The sequence below is a fragment of the Heterocephalus glaber genome, unplaced genomic scaffold (genome assembly GCF_053883595.1).
Source record: "Heterocephalus glaber isolate CG9 unplaced genomic scaffold, H.glaber_assembly_v1.0 deba00000594, whole genome shotgun sequence".
In the NCBI taxonomy this organism is placed as follows: Eukaryota; Metazoa; Chordata; class Mammalia; order Rodentia; family Bathyergidae; genus Heterocephalus; species Heterocephalus glaber.
In genome coordinates, this window is record NW_028258151.1 from 15,574,231 (window position 1) to 15,591,812 (window position 17,582).

The window sequence follows — 17,582 nt, forward strand, 5'->3', positions numbered from 1 at the left end:
AGGGGGAGGGACCCCGACCCCCGCTTCTCCGCCCCTGGCTGGCCGGCCGCAGGCCCCCACCCGGTCCCCCGCGGCGCTTCCAGGAGCCGCCTCCCTGCGCCCGGCCAGGGGCCCCCTGTGCTGAGTCCTGGCCCCAGAGTTACCTGGGGGCCCCAGACCCTGGCGAAAAATGTTATCCTGCGCACCTAGACTCTACCTAATCTGCACCCCCCGAATCCCATCCTGTGCACCCACACCTTAATCCGGTGAAGCACTCTGGCTTGGATTAGGCACCTCCCGGAGTGTACTGGGTATCTAGACTCCCTCTTAATCCTGGGCCTCCAAATCCTCACTCTGCTCGCTCCAGAATTTTATTCTGTGCTCCCAGACCATCACTCCAGAAGGTCCCAAAACTTCATCCAGAGTCTCCGGACCCTCGCCCAGACACAAGACGGCCCGGGCACAGAAGCGTCCAACTGTCTCCCCCTTTCCTCTCCACCCCAGGGCTGCCTTCAGCCAGCTGGTTCTCTCGCTTCCGTGCGGATTCCCCCCAGCCCTCCATCCGCAAGGCTACAGCTGTCTGGGGGCGTGGGCAGCAGTTCCCTTTTGGCCCAAAATGAATGGAAGCCCCTGAGAAAGTGAGTAACCGTGAACTTGGGAGCACAGGGCTCAGGGTACAGGACCAGACCCTTCCCAACGCTTCTTTCACCCAGGACCCCCACCCGGTTTCCGCCACCCCCAGCACAGAGCATCCTTGGGGGCGGAGTCTGGGTGGATCTGGCTCCCAGGAAGGGGCGGGGCCTCCCTTTGCCCACGTCTCAGGGCGGGGCCATACGGGAAAAGGCCGAGTGTCCAGGGATCCCAGCGTGGGGCCAGACTGCTAGCGGGAATAACGTGGCTCTGTCTTTTCTTTCCCATCCCTTCTTTTCCGAACAGTTGCCCCCACCGTGGCCCCAGGGAGGGATTGTAAGGAAAAGGGGACGCAGCCCTTGGGGTTCAGGGAGAACTACTGAGCTGAGCTTTTCCTCTGACCCGTCCCTCATCCTAGTCCTTCCCACTGGACAAGTAGGTTAAAAAATCTTAGTCTTTGGCTGGGCATGATGGTGCGCACCTGTAATCCCAGCGTTCGGGAGGCTGAAGCAGGAGGATCTCCATAAATTCAAGGCCAGCCTAGGCTACACAGTGAGTTCAAGGCTAGCCTGACCTGCATAATGAGACCCTTCCTAAAACAAAACCAAGGACCATTGAAACACTGACATGGAGAGCCAGAATATATGCTAGATAGCATCATGTCAAGAGAAGATTAAGAGTAGTCATCTTTCACAACCACAAGGTGCCAAGTTCAATTCCCAGTACCAAAAAAAAAAAGAGTAGTCATCTTTCTTGGCATTAATCTAAAATGATTTGGATGTATTAGTTTCCTGAAGCTGCTATTACAAATTTCATGGGGTTTTTTTTGGTACCAGGGATCGAACTCAGGACCTTGCTGTTGTGAGGCAGGCAGTGGAACCACTGAGCTAAATCCCTGGCCCACAAAGTTCATGTTTTAAAGCAACAGAAATTTATTCTCTTACAATTGTGGAAGCCAGAAATTCAAAATCAGTATCACTGGGCTCAAGCCAAGGTGTATGCTTTGATTTGTGGCTACATCACTCCAATCTTCAAGGATGGCATCTTCAAAGCTCTGTCTGCTCCACCTTCTACTCTATGTGTAGTCAAATTTCCTTTTGGTGTCTCTTAAAAGAAGGTATGTGATTGCGTTTAGGACCCACCAGACAATCCAGGATGATCTCCCCATCACTTAGTCACATCTTCAGAAACTCTTCCCATCAGAGGTAACAGTTGCAAATTCCGGGGATTAGGGTGTGAGCCTATGTTTGGGACCAGTCTTTAACCTGCCACACTGTATCCTCAGCATTTCTAAGCCACCCCCATCAGCCATTATATATATATTTCATCTGTGAATTTTTCTTGAACATGTTTCAACTTTTCAACCTGTGCTACTTCTCAGGGTAAGTAATATGTGTTTTATATTTTACTTATTTAATCAAAACAGACAACTACCAAGAATACAATGTAATTTAACAAGTTGTAAAAAATGTTACATAACTTGGGCAAGTTCACTAAGAGATTGATGCCCAGTACAACTGGAAACACAAATGCACACCAAAAAAAACCCCACCAAAACTGTAGGAAGTATTCATAGTAGCACTATATATAGGACCCCAAATAGAAACAGCCTAACATCCATCAACTGATGAATAACCAAACATGGTACATCCATACAGTGGAATATTATTCAGCCATGAAAGGAAATGCAATACTGATACATGCTACAATATGAATGAATCTTGAAAATAATACAATAAAAAGCCAGGCACTAGGCAGGGGATTTAGCTCAGTGGTTTCACCGCCTGCTGCGCAAGTGCAAGGATCCGAGTTCGATCCCTGGTACCAAAAAAAAAAAAAAAAAACAGGCAAAAAGGTCCACAAATTCCATTTCTTTTTTTCTTTCTTTCTTTTTTTTTCTTGGTACTGGGGATGGAACTCGGGACCTTACACTTTTATCGAGGCAGGCTGCAGAGCAACGGAGCTAAATCCCCGTCCCTAAAGAAAGATTTTGGTTGTTTGTTTGTTTGTTTGTTTGTTTTTTGGTACCAGGGATCAAACTCGGGACCTTATGCTTGTGAGGCAGGTGGTGAAACCACTGAGCTAAATCCACGGCACAAACTCCATTTATATACAATGTCCGGAACTGACAAATTATAAAGACACATACTACCTTAATTGTTACCAGGGGAAGAGGGCAACAGGGAATGATTGCTAATGGGTATGTGGTTTCTTTTGAAACATGAAAATGTTCTGAAATAATAGTGATAGTTGCACCATTATGTAAATAAACCCTCACACTTTTTATTTTATTTTGGAGGGAGTTTAAACCCAAGTCCTTGCACGTGCTAAGCAAGTGCTCTACCCTTTAGCTACATCTCCAATCCTGAATTCCATACTTTAAAAGGATATATTTTATGGTATGTGAATTATATCTCAATAAAGTTGTTATTTTTTTTAAAAAATGGCTCCTTGTGCTTGCTTCAGCAGCACATATACTAAAATTGAAACGATGCAGAGAAGATTAGCATGACCCCTGCAAATCTGTGAAGCATTCCATTTTTTTTTTTTTTTTTTGGTACTGGGGATCAAACTTGGGTCCTTGCACTTGTGCAGCAGGTTGGCGAAACCACTGAGCTAAATCCCCGGCTCCCATTCCATCTTTTTTATTTTAAATTCTGTTAGTTATTTACTTCATTATAAACATTTTTGAGAGTACCCTTGCATTTGCTTTTGACCTTGGTTCTGTTATTTGGATGTCAGCAACTTCCCTAAAAAGCACCAGTATGTTAAGTTCTAATGTCATGATCCCAATATATTACTCATCTTTAACCCTGGTTTCAGTTTCTATGTGTACAGCAGTATTTTTTTTTTTGGTACCGGGGATAGAACTCGGGTCCTTGACCTTGGGTAGCAGTATTTTTAGTAGAGAATTACAGAGGAAAAAAAAAATAACTCCTTGACTGTTATAAAAATATCAAATAATAACAAATGCTGGTGAGGATATGGGGAAAAAATAACTCTTCTACATTGTTGGTAGGAATATAAACTAGTACAACTGCTATGGAAATCAGTGTGGAGATTCCTCAAAAAACTAAAACTAGAAATTCCATTTGATCCAGCTATCCTCTTCTAGGTATCTTACCAAAAGAGTTAAAGTCATCATATTTCAGGGATACATGCATACCTATGTTTATATCAGCACAATTTATAATAGCTAGTTCTTGGAAACAGTGTATTATGTCCATCAACAGATGAATAGATGAGGAAAATGTATTTATGCTCAATGGAGTGCTACTCTGCTATAAAGAAAGATAAACTTGAGACATTCATAGGCAAATGGATGCCACTTGTTAAGAGAACATGTTAAGTGAACTAAGAACTAAGTCATTAAGTCAGACCCACAAGGTCTCTCTTAGAATCTCTCTCACCATATATATGGTAGCACACACCTGTATATATGATATGTGAATACAATCATGATCTTAAATATATATATTCTCTCTCTCCATATATATACACATATATATGTATATATGTGTGTGTGTGTGTATATATATATATATCTATATATATAAACTACTATGGAAATCAGTGTAGAGATTCCTGAAAAAACTTTAAAAACTACATATGGAGAGAAAGGATAAAGGATAGGTAAATAGGAAGTAGAAAGACGTTCAAATAATTCTACAAATTATCTATTCCATTGTTTCAAAACTATTTTGTTGGGCGTGGTGGTGCACGCTTATAATCCCAGCACTCAGGAGGCTGAGGCAGGAGGATTGCCTCAAGTTTGAGGCCAGCTGGGCTACATAGTGAGTTCAAGGCCAGTCTGAACTACATAGTGAGATCTTGTCTCAAAAAAAAAAAAAAAAAAAGTATGTTAAGGTATATGTTAACTTGTTTCATCTATACTACTAGTTTCTTTTTGTTCAGTGAAAAGAAAATTTTGTTCTTTACTTCTTCTTTGTAAAAGACAGTCTTTTTTTCTATGACTTGTTCTCTGAGTAACATTTTGGCCAATCTATTAAGAGCATGATACATAGTATATTAACTGTTGTTATCCTTTTATTTTGCTGTGAAATGTTAGTTTTTCATAGAAGGCTACTTTTAATATTTTCTTTAATAATATCTACTTGTATTACATTAAAATAAACAATAGCTTCTGATTATTGAGATCTAACCATTCCAGGCACTAGACCAGACCTGGTGCAGTCTTCCTGCCATGCCAGGGAAGGGGTGCCATTTTGCCCCATTTCACAGATGAGGATGTCTGAGGGATTTGTCCCCAGTACAGAGCAGTAGCACAGGGTTGGAGTTCAGTCCTGCTGACTCCCTGGGCTTTGCATCATAGCGGAGCACCAAGATCCCGCCCTGCACTCACGTGTCATTCCACTCGAGCCCCATTCCAAGATCTGTGCCTGCCACCTAGAGGTGAGGCAGCAAGGCCCAGAAGGGAAGGATTACCTGCACATCCATCTTGGACTTGAACCTCCCAGCTTTGCACTCTGGCCCAAGTGAGGCTGTCACTTGGAGGTGCCACCTCAGAATGCCTCTCTCCATCTCTGCAACCTCTGTGAGTTTCCTGCTGTCATCCACTCTGCACTGGGCCCCTCTCAAGCCTTGTCTTAGTTGGTGTCTCTCTATCAAAAGGGGAGCTCCTGCCAGGGATGGTGGTGCATGCCTGTAATCCCAGCACTTGGGAGGCAGAGGCAGGAGGATTGCCATGAGTTCGAGGCTAGCCCGGGCTACATAGTGAATTTAAGGCCAGCCTGAATGATATAACAAGACTCTATCTCAAAAAACAAAACAAAAAAAAGGTGGGGGGAAGATCCTACTCTGAGTAGTAAGGTCCCTGGAACCACAGCTCAGCCCTCACTGGGTGCCAGCCAGGAGCTGCAGGATGAACAAGTGAATGAATGATTAAGTGGAGGAAGTTCATTCATTTATTCAACAAATGCTTATGGAAAAAAAAAAGAACCAAGATATATCATGTACAGGTACAAACACCCAATGATAAATGTAAATGAATTGTATACCTAAAATGTACCAATAAAAGAACTAAAAAAACCCAAATGCTTATGGAGTAGACCAGCTGTGTGTTACCAGGGACACAGCACCAATCAAAACAGGCTAAGACTTTCTGGCTTCCTAGAGCTCACATTCAAGGGAGAGAAGAAAGGAGACAAAGAGGAAGACCTCTAGCTCCTGTTCTCTTTGGTCTCCCAACCGCCCCCAGCACACCACAAAAGACAGGCTTATGAAACTCCCTTTGGTGCCCACACTGGGCCCTACAGAGCACAAGACTGACTGACATGTAACTGGGCTCCAGGACCACAGGAACAGGTACTACTCTGTGGAGGTCCATTAACAACAGTTTTGTAAAAACAGCTGTCCCAGGCGGGCAGTGCATACCCATAATCCCAGCACTAAAGACATTGAGGAAGGAGTATCACTGCAAGTTCAAGGTGAGCCTAAACTATATAATGAGACCATGTTTAAACAAAACAAAAACAAAACCAGCTCAGAGCCAGGTGTGGTGGCACACACCTGTAATTCCAGCACTCACAGAAGCTGAGGCAGGAGGATTGCAAGTTTGAGCTCAGTCTAGGCAACTTAGCAAAACCTGTCTCAAAAAAAATACATATATATACTATTTGAAGATATTCAAATAGAGTCTCTTGGCTTAGTATCTGTTGGAGGGGAACAAAATGGAGAAAATCGAACCCTCATGACTCTGAGAAGATTCCTAGTGAAGAAATGATAGAGTGAGCACATAAATGGATGAATCCCAGGAACAGAGTCCTCCTCTCTTCTACTCTCTCCTCCACCTGCATGGAACCCTGAAAGCCAGCTTGTCCCTCTCCTAGGCACTAGTTCCCAGCCTGGGAGCCCACAGGGGAGGTTCCCAGCCCAAGGAGCCATTTAGAACTGGGGCAGCAGTAGTAAGTGTTAAGGCTGCTGCCCAAGCCCTGACCTCACACTTTGGCCTTGCTCTGTGGTGCCCACCTGTTTGTTTTTAAATTTTTTGTCAGTACACATTTACAGTACATAGTAATTATATCCATCGTAGAGGAACTGGTATGTATATAACACGTCATAGTTCTTTTTATTTCCCCTCCACTCCCTCCCTTTCCCTCCATCTCTTGGTCCCCTTCCCTTTTGCAAAATATCTACCTCCCTATTTCCTATCACGTCTCCTTAATCTTGCTCTTTATTTATATTTTGGGTTTCTCATATAAAAGAAACGGTGATATTTAAGCTTGTGCATCTGACTTACTTCACTTAACATTATGGTCTCAAGATGCACCCATTTTTCTACAAATTATGCAAGTTTATTCTTATTTATGGCAGGGTAAGTACTCCACTGTGTATAAATACCGTATTTTATTTATTTATCTGTTGATAGACATTTTTGGCAGTTTCCAAGATTTAGCTGTTATGAATTGTGCTGCTTAAACATAGGTATGCAGGTATCACCGTAATATGATGTCTACCTCTTTTGGGAAGATACCTAGAAGGTGTCTAGGTCAAATGGAATTTCTAATTTTAGTTTTTTCATGAATCTCCATACTGATTTTCATAATGGTTGTACTAGTTTACATTTCCCCCAGTAATGTAGAAAGACTCCTTTTTTTTTTTCCAGACAGAGTCACGAGTTGTAGTGCAGGCTGGCCTCATACTTGAGGTGATCCTCCTGCCTCAGCCTCCCAAGTGTTGGGATTACAGGCGTGTGCCACCACACCTGGCTGAAAGCCCCCCTCCCCCTGCCGCCACTGCAGGCTTCTCATCACTTTTTATTATTGAATTTCTTGATAATAGCCATTCTTTCCCAAGTAAGATGGAATCTCAGTGTTGCTTTAATTTGCATTTCTCTAATGTGCAGAAATATTGAACATTTTTTCGTGTATTTATTAGCCATTTGTACTTCCTCTTCTGAGAAGTGTCTATTTCTGATGCCCATTTTTAAAATTAGGTCTTTTATTTAGGAGTGGTCTAATTTTTTTGTGAGTTCCCTATATAGTCTAGATATTAGCCCTTTGTCTGAGGAATAGCTGGCAAAAAAATATTCCCATTCTGTAGGTTGTCTCTTCACTCTATTGACTGGTTGTTTCCTTTGTTGTGCAGAAGTTTTTAATTTGATAGGATCCCATTTGTTTATTGTTTTTTTGTATTAGGGATCAAACTCAGTTGCCAGGCAGGTGCGGTGCCACTGAGCTATATCGCCAGCCCTCCATTTGTTTATTCTTGATGTGATTTCTTGTGCAATTGGGCTTCTATTCAGAAAGTCCTTGCCTGTGCCTATGTCTTTAAGAGTTTTACCTATTTTGGGGCTGGGGATTTAGCTCAGTTGTTCTTCCACCTGCCTCACCAGCGGATGGACCCAAGTTCGATCCCCAGTACCAAAAAAAAAAGTTTTACCTATTTTATCTTCCAGCAGATTAAGTGTTTCTGTCTTACCATTTAGATGTTTGATCCATTTTGATTTCAGTTTAGTCATGGGTCTAGATTCAATCTTCTACATGTGTGTAGCCAGTTTGTGCAGCACCATTTGTCTAAAGGGGATATCTTTCTTCTAGCACATTTTTTTGGTCCTTTGTTAAAAATCCGATAGCTGAATGTGCCTGGAGTTGTTTCTGCATTCTCTGTTCTGTTCCATGCACCCAAGAGTCTGCTTCTGTAGCAGTACCATGGTTTTGTGACTATAACTTTGTAACACAACTTGAAATTCAGGACTGTGATGCTTCCTGCTTTACCCTTGTTACCCAGGATTGCTTTTGGTATTCTGGTTCTCTTTTGGGTCCATAAGAAATTTAGGATTATTTTTTCCTCATTAAATGCTGTTGGTATCTTGATTGGGGTTATATTAAAGCTGTATATGTTTTGGAAGTATGGCCATTTTTATAATATTGCTTCTGCCTATCCAAGAACAGAGGATATCTTTGTTGGTTTGTTAGTTTGTTTTTTGTACTAGGGATCGAACTCAGGACCTTGCGTTTTTGAGGCAGGTGGTAGCACCACTGAGCTAAATCCCCAGCCCTATTTGTTTGTTTTTTGACACAAGGTCTCACTATATAGTTCAGGCGGGCCTTGAACTCACTATGTATCCCAGGCTGGCCTCGAACTTGTGGCAATCCTCCTGCCTCAGCCTCCCAAGTGCTAGGATTATAGGTGTGCACCACCATTCCTGGCTATTGCAGACCTTTTCTACTGTTAAGGGTGATACAGTAGTAACCTTAATAGGTTCTTTGGTTTTTGTTTTTTTTTTTCCGCTTCCGGGGATCGAACTCAGGTCCTTGTGCTTGCGCAGCAGGCGGCGAAACCACTGAGCTAAATCCCCGGCCAATAGGTTCTTATGGTATGGCAATATCCAGTTTGCCTTTGACTATTATTGTTACTATTGCCAGAGTGGCATAATTGTTGCTATTAACTGTTTTTTACTATATGCCAATATCTGGTTTATCTTTATGTCAGCAACAACATTGCAGTTCATTTCTGGAGAACTGGGTGCTGGACCAATTACACTGCACCCTCCCCTGCCCAGATTAACAAAGGTGGTTGGATCTTGGGACAGAGGCAAAGACCTGCAGTTAACCATGCTGAGTGCATTCATGGCTAGAAAGCAGATATTAACTAAAGAGATATCCATATTAGCAACAAATTCTACTGTAATCCACTCTCAGTCCTCAGCTACACACACACACACACACACACACACACACACACACACACACACAAACTTGTGAAAACAAGGCAATGAAATGTCTCCCAAAACTCTCAACTCCCCATTTGAGTTATTTTTCTCGATGCTGAGACAAAATACCCTATACCCAAAGTTAAAGGAAGAAAGGTTTATTTCAGTTCAGTTTGTAAAAGTTTCAGTCCATGGTTGGCTGGCTGCAAGGCAGGATGGCACGGCAGAGGGGCATTGCAGAGAAGAAACAATCCAAGACACGGCAGGCAGAAGCCAGTGAGCAGCAGCTCTCAACCTAACTTCCCTTTTTATCCTATCCAGGCTACCAGCCTTTTGGGTGGTACTACCCAGAATTATGATAATTCCAATCAGTGTACTAATTTAGTACCACATACCCTCAATCCCAGCATCACACACCTTAGATCCAGCCAGCTCCGAAAAGCCCTACTTATGAGTGCATGAGGCTTTGGGGGGACATTTACATCTTCCTTTTTTTCTTTTTTTGGTACTGGGGATCGAACTCTGAACCTTGCTTGCAAGGCAGGCGGTAGAACCACTGAGCTAAATTCCCGGCCCTTGGGGGGACATTTAGATACAAGCCATAACACCCCCAAAGCTCAACAATAGGGCATCAATGTGGAGGAAGTCAAAAGCCAATCAGTTGAATTAATTATAAAAGAGGAGATGCTGGGGATTTAGCTCAGTGGTTCCGGTGCCTGCCTCGAAAGCGCAAGGTTCCGAGTTCAATCCCTGGTACCAAAAAAAAAAAAAAAAAGAGGAGACAAGGGGCCGGGGATTTAGTGCAGTGACACAGTGCCTACCTTGCAAGTGCAAGGCCCTGAGTTCGATCCCTGGTACTGCAAAAAAAAAAAAAGGAGACAAAAAGTAAAACATGTGCTCAGTGAGCTCAAAGATGATATAAACAAACAGATAATGTATTTAAAATGATTAATGAATGGGCCCCCCAAAAAAATTTTAAAAACACCAAAATAAAAAGCACTTTAAGATACAAAAATAAATAAATAAATAAATAAATAAATAAATAAAACTATTAATGGACTTAAAGAAGACATGAACAAAAAGCTAGTGGAGGTCTGGGGACTTAGCTCAGTGGTGCCGCTGCCTGCCTCACAAGCGCAAGGTCCAGAGTTTGATCCCCGGTACCAAAAAAAATAAATGCTAGTGGAGCTAAACAAAATGATACAAAACATGAATGACCAGTTTAGCAAAGAATTAAGAGTCCATGAAAAGGTACCAAACAGAAATCCAGGAGATAAAAAATTCTGTTGAAGGTATGGGCAGCAGAAGTGGCCAGTGTGAGGAGAGTGTCAAGACTAGAAAATGGGACTAGTACTGGTGAATATATATTCAGAAATACCTTAAAAACAAGACATCATGGAAAATGGGTCCAACAGCTGCTAGATAACAGATTAAGGTTGTGAAAAATCATAAGAATGGCAAGATGGCATTTAAAAAAAACCTGTTTACAGATATAATGGCAGAAAACTTTCCAAGTAAGGGAAAAGAATTTAACATACAGATAAGCAAGGCTTATAGAACCATGGACAGCCACAATCAGAAGAGAACTCCAAAAAAAATCATATTCAAGAACTCAGAAGTCCAACACAAGGAAAGAATCTTAAAAGCAGTTAGAAAAAAATCAACAAACACTTATAAAGAATTATATATATATAAAAAGAATTATATCAGACTTCTCTACACAACCTTAAAGGTTAGGAGAGCTTGGAGTGAAGTGTTTCAAGCCCTAAAAGAAAACAACTTCAAATACCAGAATAATATATCCTGCAAAATTATTATTTCATAATTGATGGAGAAGTAAGGTCTTTCCACAACAAAGGGCACCTAAAGAAATTCATGACTATCAAACCAGCACTCCAAAAAAATTCTCAAGGATATCTTAGAAAGAAGCAAGCCAACAATGCCAAAAAGTCTGTAGAAAGAATACATGATATAGGGTGAGCGGCTTAAGCAGAAATGAAGAAAGAGAATCAGCAACAAGAAAATAATGCAATGACAGGAATAAGTTAATAACTTTCAGTAATAACTCTCAATATGAATGGTCTCAGTTCCTCAATCAAAAGACAGATTGGCAGAACTGGATCAAAAAACAAAATCCAATGATATGCTGTGTACATCAAAACACATTTAATTAAAAAAATTCACAAACTAAAAATCAGAAGATGGGGTCAGGGATGTAGCTCAGTGGTGCAGCACCTGCCTGGCAAGTGTGAGGCCCTGAATTCCATTCCTGGTACCAAAAAAAAAAACAAAGAACATCAGGGTGGGGATTTAGCTCAGTGGCATAGCACCTGTCTGGCAAGCATGAGGTTCTGAGTTCTGAGTTCCATCCCTGGCGCGGAAAAAAAAACAACCAAAAAAACCCAGGATGGAAAACAGTATTTAATGCAAAAAGGTCCTGGAAACAAGAAAGAGTAGCTATTTTCAGACAAAGTTGGACTTCAAGCTAAAACTGATTATAAGAGTCAAAGAAGGTCACTACATATTGGTTAAGGTAACAAATTCAACAAGATAACAATTATAAACATATGTGCACTGAACAGTGGCTCACCCAGCTTCATAAAACAAACACTACTAGACATAAAAGACTAGATAGACAGGTGTGGTGGTGTTTGCCTATAATCCCAGCACTCGAGAAGCTGAGGCAGGCGAATTGCCTCAAATTCAAGAACAGCCTAGGCTACATAGTGAGTTCAAGGCCAGCCTGAACTATATAACAAGACCCTGTCTCAAAAACAAACAAAAAAAAAGGAGATACAAAGATAAACAAAATATTGGCAAACAATAAACATCTGCTATGTAGAACAACTATACCGCCATTAACAATAGAATTCAACAATGATAGCATAGTCAACTAAATATCTATATTAATAAAGCTTAATAGTAAAGCTAATAAAAGTGGAGGGCATGGGGAAGGGAAAAATGAAAGTGAAATTTGAAAAATAAAGAAAAGGAAGATGAGACAAGAGAAAAAAGTGAGAAAGGATCCTATTAATAACAAAAAATTATTAATTGTTAATTCTAGATAAAAGTAACAAAAAAACAAATAAGAAAAAGAAGAAACAGAGGGCAAAATAAAAGGAAAAAAGAAAAAGAAATTAAACAGCCCCCAAAAAACAATGAAGAAAAATAGAAATTTAACTGTTCTTTTGAATAAATGGTTTCTTTCCAGGGTCTATAGGATTGGAATCCATGAGATATGGGAGGACAATGAGTCAGTACTAAGTCCTATTTTGTTTCCATGCTCACTTTTTTGTATATGAATGCCGAGCTCTGCTCTGCCATACCTACTGTGTGTGGTTGGTCAAAGGTGCCTGCCCTAGGGCTGTATTTGTTCCAGCTGCTCCCAGTTTCTATGTCTCTCTGTGTGCCTCATGTCACTGCTTTCTCCACCTAGCTTTATGGCCTGTGGGCTTGTAAGGTGCCCCTCTGCTCCAGAGGGCCCTTTGTCTGTACATCTCAGGCTGTGGCAACTGTTCCAGCTGAGGCTTTTCCCTAATCATGTTGGCAGATGAGAAAAGCAAACAGACCACTGAGTTCTGTGCTGGATGTAGGCAGTGGGGCAGGGGTGGGGGAGGGTGGGTCAAGCATCCTGCTGGACTTAATGTCAGCATTTTCACACCCAGCTACCTCTGAAAACCACACACTACCGGCCTGGTTTCTCACCACAGAGGGCAGGAGCCCCATGTTCTTCCTGGCCTGAGCTTCAACTTCTTAGGGGGTCTATGTCTAGCCAATGGCCTCTCTACAACTGTCTCTTGTGGCCATCTCCACCCAGTCACTCTGGTATGGTAACTCTAGAAACCTTGAAGTGTAGCTCAAGTCTTAAAACAATTAATCCCTTCCCAAGCTGCTTCTGATTAAACAGTATCAAATATGGTGGTTTGTACACTCATTTCTTCTCCAACACTAGCCTGCTATGTGGGAGTTACTGTCACAGTAAAACCCATGTTGAATTTGCAGTTTATAACAACCATGGGCTCTTCTTGTGGTTAGTGCTGTCAGCGGGGTCCGTTTTTCCTCCCTGGAGCTACTGACCCTCTCCAGTCTTACACTGTATTATGGAGATAGGTCTGTCCCCCTTCCTGGGAGCCAGGGTTAGTGTCCTAGACTGCTTCGTTCTTTAATCTTCTTTGTGTTGTTTCTCTGTAGTTTCTGCTTTTCCAGTTGGCTCTTTCTTGCTTCCCAAAGATGTATTTTGGGTTTTTCTTCACTAAGTTGTTGTTCTTCAAGGGTCTGAGCTCCAGGGACCTTGAGAGATTGTACTTTGCTTCTTGTCTTTACTCCACCATTTTTTCTCCACCTTACCTGTTGTCTTTCTCCTTCCTCAGCCCTAGTGAGACTGCTCATTGCCATCCCCAGACTGTGGCAGGAATGAGGAACAGGAGGCAGTAGCTGATAAATTAGTTGTTCAGTCAATAAATACCCATTTGGCTTGCTCCGTGTAGCCCTGTCCTGGACACTGAGGACACAGGCAAATCGAACACCTCTCATGTAGCTGGAAGGCAGATGCCAAGCAGGTACAGCGACATCAGGGGCTCACAGGGCTATAGTTACACCAGAGACTGGGGGAGCAGGGAGAGCTTTTTGAAGGAGGTAGCCCTTGAGCTGACTGAGCGTCGCAGGAGGAACAAGAGTGCCCACTAGATTGTCACTCCTGTCTCCTTAAGGGCAGATCCATCTCTGCATACCTAGAACTGCCCAGAACAGAGTGGCCTAGAATCATTGTTGAATGAAGAAAAAGAAAGGGTTGGTAGAGGGACAAAAAACAGGCAGGTAGGTAAGGAGACTAAATAAAGCCAGAAAGCCTGAGGCACTTTGTCTGCTGAGAGTCCACTGAGAACCTGGCTTCTCTTTGTGGTTTCTCCAGCTCCACCCCTCCAACTTGGTTTATATAGCTTCATGTCCTGGCACTCGGCAAACAGTGCTCAGCTCTGAACCATCATGGCTCTGAATGCCCACCTTTCTGGCCTCCTGATCCTGTTGGTGACAGGCCTAGCCCCAGGCATCAGGGACTCCCTCAGGGCCCAGGTAAGTGCTCCAACCTACCCCTCATACTTTTTCCACTGCCAGTCCCATGGCTGGGGTCACTGCTTCAGAAACCACTGGCCTGGGGACCCCCATTTCTCAAAGGGAACAACTGAGGCTGCTGAGGTGGGTGCCACTCCCAAGCTCACACAAGGTGAGAGGCTAACCAGGGGATCCCCAGCCCAGTCTTTACTCAGCTGGAGCTCACATAAAGGAGTCCAGCAATGATTCCTCTAACTATACCTCCTCCCTGATTCTTTGTCAGGACCCAGGTCCCCGGCCACTAGAGCTAAAAGAAGTCTTCAAGTTGTTCCAGATCCAGTTTAACAAGAGTTACTCGAACCCAGCAGGTACCATGGGGCACATATATTTCTAGTCCAACCTCCCTGCCCTTACTTAATAGATGAAGAGTCTGATACTTGGGGTGGGGCTAAGCAGGACAGCAGGGCTGTGGGTAGATGCAGGATCCAGTCCAAAAGTAGGTGTAGGATCATCCTTTGCCATAAACTTGGAGAGCTGGTAGCAGTTGTTGGGGAGCTACCCAGTCATAGTGTGTCCTCTGCACAGCCACTTCCAGTCCTTCTAGGCAGGGGTCAGGGGACCAGCATCTAGCCGTGTGTTCATTTAGCATTCATATTGTCCCCAAGGTGGGGACTCATTCTATGAGCTGCAGCTCAGCTCCTGTCCTCTCTCGGGGTCTCATCTCCGAAAGGAGTCTTATCTGTAGGCACCCATCCCCCAACCCCACTCTGTCCCCCCCTCTAGACCGGCAGTCAGATGTGTGAAGAGGTGGTAGAGGTGGCTGAGCAGGAAGCCAGTCTCTAACCACTCAACTCTCCCTTCTGAGTCACTGCTTCCCCTCATGGTGGGCAGATGGCCCCCTTGCTGTCTCTGGGGGAAACTGTAACCCTAGGTGGGATGGTAACTACTTCCTTGGCCCAGTCAGTGTCTGCAGTGCATCCTGTGGGGACTACAGAAAAAGATCTACACTGGCCTGGGTGGGAGGATGCCTAGCCTGTGGCCACTTCATGCCCCTGGCGAATGGACACCAGCTTGGGACAACTGCTTTTTGGTCCAGAGCATGCACGCCGCCTAGACATCTTTGTCCACAACCTGGCCATGGCTCAGAGGCTGCAAGAGGAGGACTTGGGGACTGCTGAGTTTGGAGTGACTCCATTCAGTGACCTCACAGGTACTGGGACCCTCTTGGTCCAAAGGTGGAAGGTGGGAAAGCAGAAGGTTGCCCGGGGATCCTGGCAGACAGAGCAGAACTTCTGCTTTCAGGACCAGCCTAGGTACCTGCCCCAAATCCCAGAGTAGAGAGTCAGGAACTTTTTCAGCCTTTTTGTGGGACCAGAGGCAAGTGCAGGGGAATGCACTGGCTGGGAGCTTGGCCTCTTACTGGGCCTCAGCATCCTTGCCTTGCTGCCTCCAGAGTATTATGGAAAACTCAAAAGGCCAAGGATATAGATGGTTGGAATAGAAGAGGCAGAATATGGAGAGTGAGGTCAATGCTGTAACTTTTGTGGTGCTGTCTGTCTCCCAGAGGAAGAGTTTGGCCAGCTCTATGGGAATTGGAGAGCAGCCAAGAAGGACCTCAGGGTGGGCAGAAAGGTAAGGTTTGAAAAGCAGGAGTTGATTCCCCCAAGCTGCGACTGGAGGAAGGCCCCCAATATCATCTCACCTGTCAAGTACCAGGTATTTGCACCCTCACACTCGAGCCTAATTCAGTCTAAAGGGTGAGAAAAGAGGGGGGCACCCCGCCTACACACCCCACTATGCACTACCCTGTAACTCACCAGGGAAAGTGCAATTGCTGCTGGGCCATAGCAGCAGCAGGCAACATTGAAGCTTTGTGGAACATCAGATTCAAACAGTCCGTGGAAGTCTCTGTGCAAGGTATGCCTGGCATGGAAAGGGGGATGTGACAGGGAAGGACTAGGGGCATGGTCACTCATGCTGTCCTTTTTGCCCCAGAGCTGCTTGACTGTGGTCGCTGTGGGGATGGCTGCTTGGGTGGCTACGTCTGGGATGCGTTCATAACTGTCCTCAACTACAGTGAGTACCTGGCTTTGTTGGACAACTGTAGGAGTCGGGAACATCCAGGAACAGAGTGTCCTTCCTTATCTCCAGGTGGTCTGGCCAGTGAAAAGGACTACCGATTCCGGGGGCGTGCCAACATCCACAGGTGCCTGGCACCGTTCTACAAGAAGGTGGCCTGGATCCAAGACTACGTCATGCTGCCCCGCAATGAACACAGTGAGGCCAGAGTGGGGAGACATGGGTGGAGGGTGGGAGAAAGACAAAAGGCACAGGACAGGCAGACAGAGGGTGGAGGGTGGGGAGAGGGACACCTATGTGTCAAGAGCTGCAGCCCTAAGGCAGGCAGGGCCTGATGGCACTCTCCCTCTCCAGCAATGGCCAGGTACGTGGCCACACAGGGCCCTATCACTGTGCTCATCAACCAGATGCTATTGCAGGTAGGTAGGGTAGGGTAGGGCATGTGGGGGGAGGGGGTATTTGGGAGAGTGCCCCAGACTCGGCCCCTCTGTTCCCACTTCTGCAGCATTACCGGCAGGGTATAATCAGGGCCACGCCCTCCACCTGTGACCCCTGGCTTGTGAACCATTATGTCCTGCTGGTGGGTTTTGGCAAAGAGGAGGAGAAGAAAGGGTCAGAGAAAGATCTGTCCCAGTCCAATCATCTTCCTCGCCATTCCACCCCCTATTGGATCCTGAAGAACTCTTGGGGGGCCCACTGGGGTGAGCAGGTGAGCAGGTCCACTGGCAGAAGGGACAGGGCAGAACAGGCCCTTCCCCACCTTCTGGGCCTGATGTCCCCTAACTTCCTAGGGCTACTTTCGGTTGCACCAAGGGAGCAACACCTGCGGCATCACCAGGTCCCCACTCACAGCCTGTATAGGTGATCCAGCTGAGAAGCAGCAGGTCTCCTGTCCTCTCTGAGCCTCTCCTGCATGCCAGCTGCCTCTTCACTGCCCCATCCCAAGGGTTCTGCTTGTCCTCCCAGCTTTCTCCACACCATGTGAATAAATCAAGACAAGATTTCTACTTCCCAAGTAGAGTCAGCTGGAGCTTGGAGATGGTAGGTGGGGAGAGCACAGACAGCACTTCTGACCATCCCAGTTCCTACAGGCTGGAGTACACTGTATCTTCGTGCGTGAACATTGTGGCACTCAGGGACACACATGTACACTATGCATGCCTCCACAGGC

General features: G+C 44.6%; 1 protein-coding gene and 1 pseudogene across 7 annotated transcripts; both read left to right on the forward strand.

Moving 5' to 3' along the window:
• The first annotated feature begins 50 nt into the window (after positions 1 to 50).
• Positions 51 to 17,518, forward strand: Ctsw (cathepsin W). 7 transcript variants are annotated; one of them, XM_004852359.4, is made up of 11 exons: positions 55 to 617; positions 14,193 to 14,353; positions 14,616 to 14,700; positions 15,429 to 15,542; positions 15,897 to 16,048; positions 16,153 to 16,249; positions 16,328 to 16,408; positions 16,484 to 16,609; positions 16,766 to 16,830; positions 16,917 to 17,120; positions 17,203 to 17,518. In XM_004852359.4, exons 2-11 carry the CDS (start codon positions 14,267 to 14,269, stop codon positions 17,311 to 17,313), a joined length of 1,122 nt encoding a protein of 373 aa, XP_004852416.1. In that variant the 5' UTR covers positions 55 to 617; positions 14,193 to 14,266; the 3' UTR covers positions 17,314 to 17,518. The 7 variants fall into 7 exon arrangements, with proteins under 7 accessions (XP_087061477.1, XP_004852417.1, XP_021120229.1 ...); XM_087205351.1 differs by having other exon boundaries at positions 51 to 617; positions 16,328 to 16,609; XM_021264570.2 differs by lacking the exon at positions 16,328 to 16,408 and having other exon boundaries at positions 53 to 617.
• On the forward strand, positions 3,063 to 3,154 carry LOC147829514 (U6 spliceosomal RNA; annotated as a pseudogene).
• Positions 17,519 to 17,582: the final 64 nt, after the last annotated feature.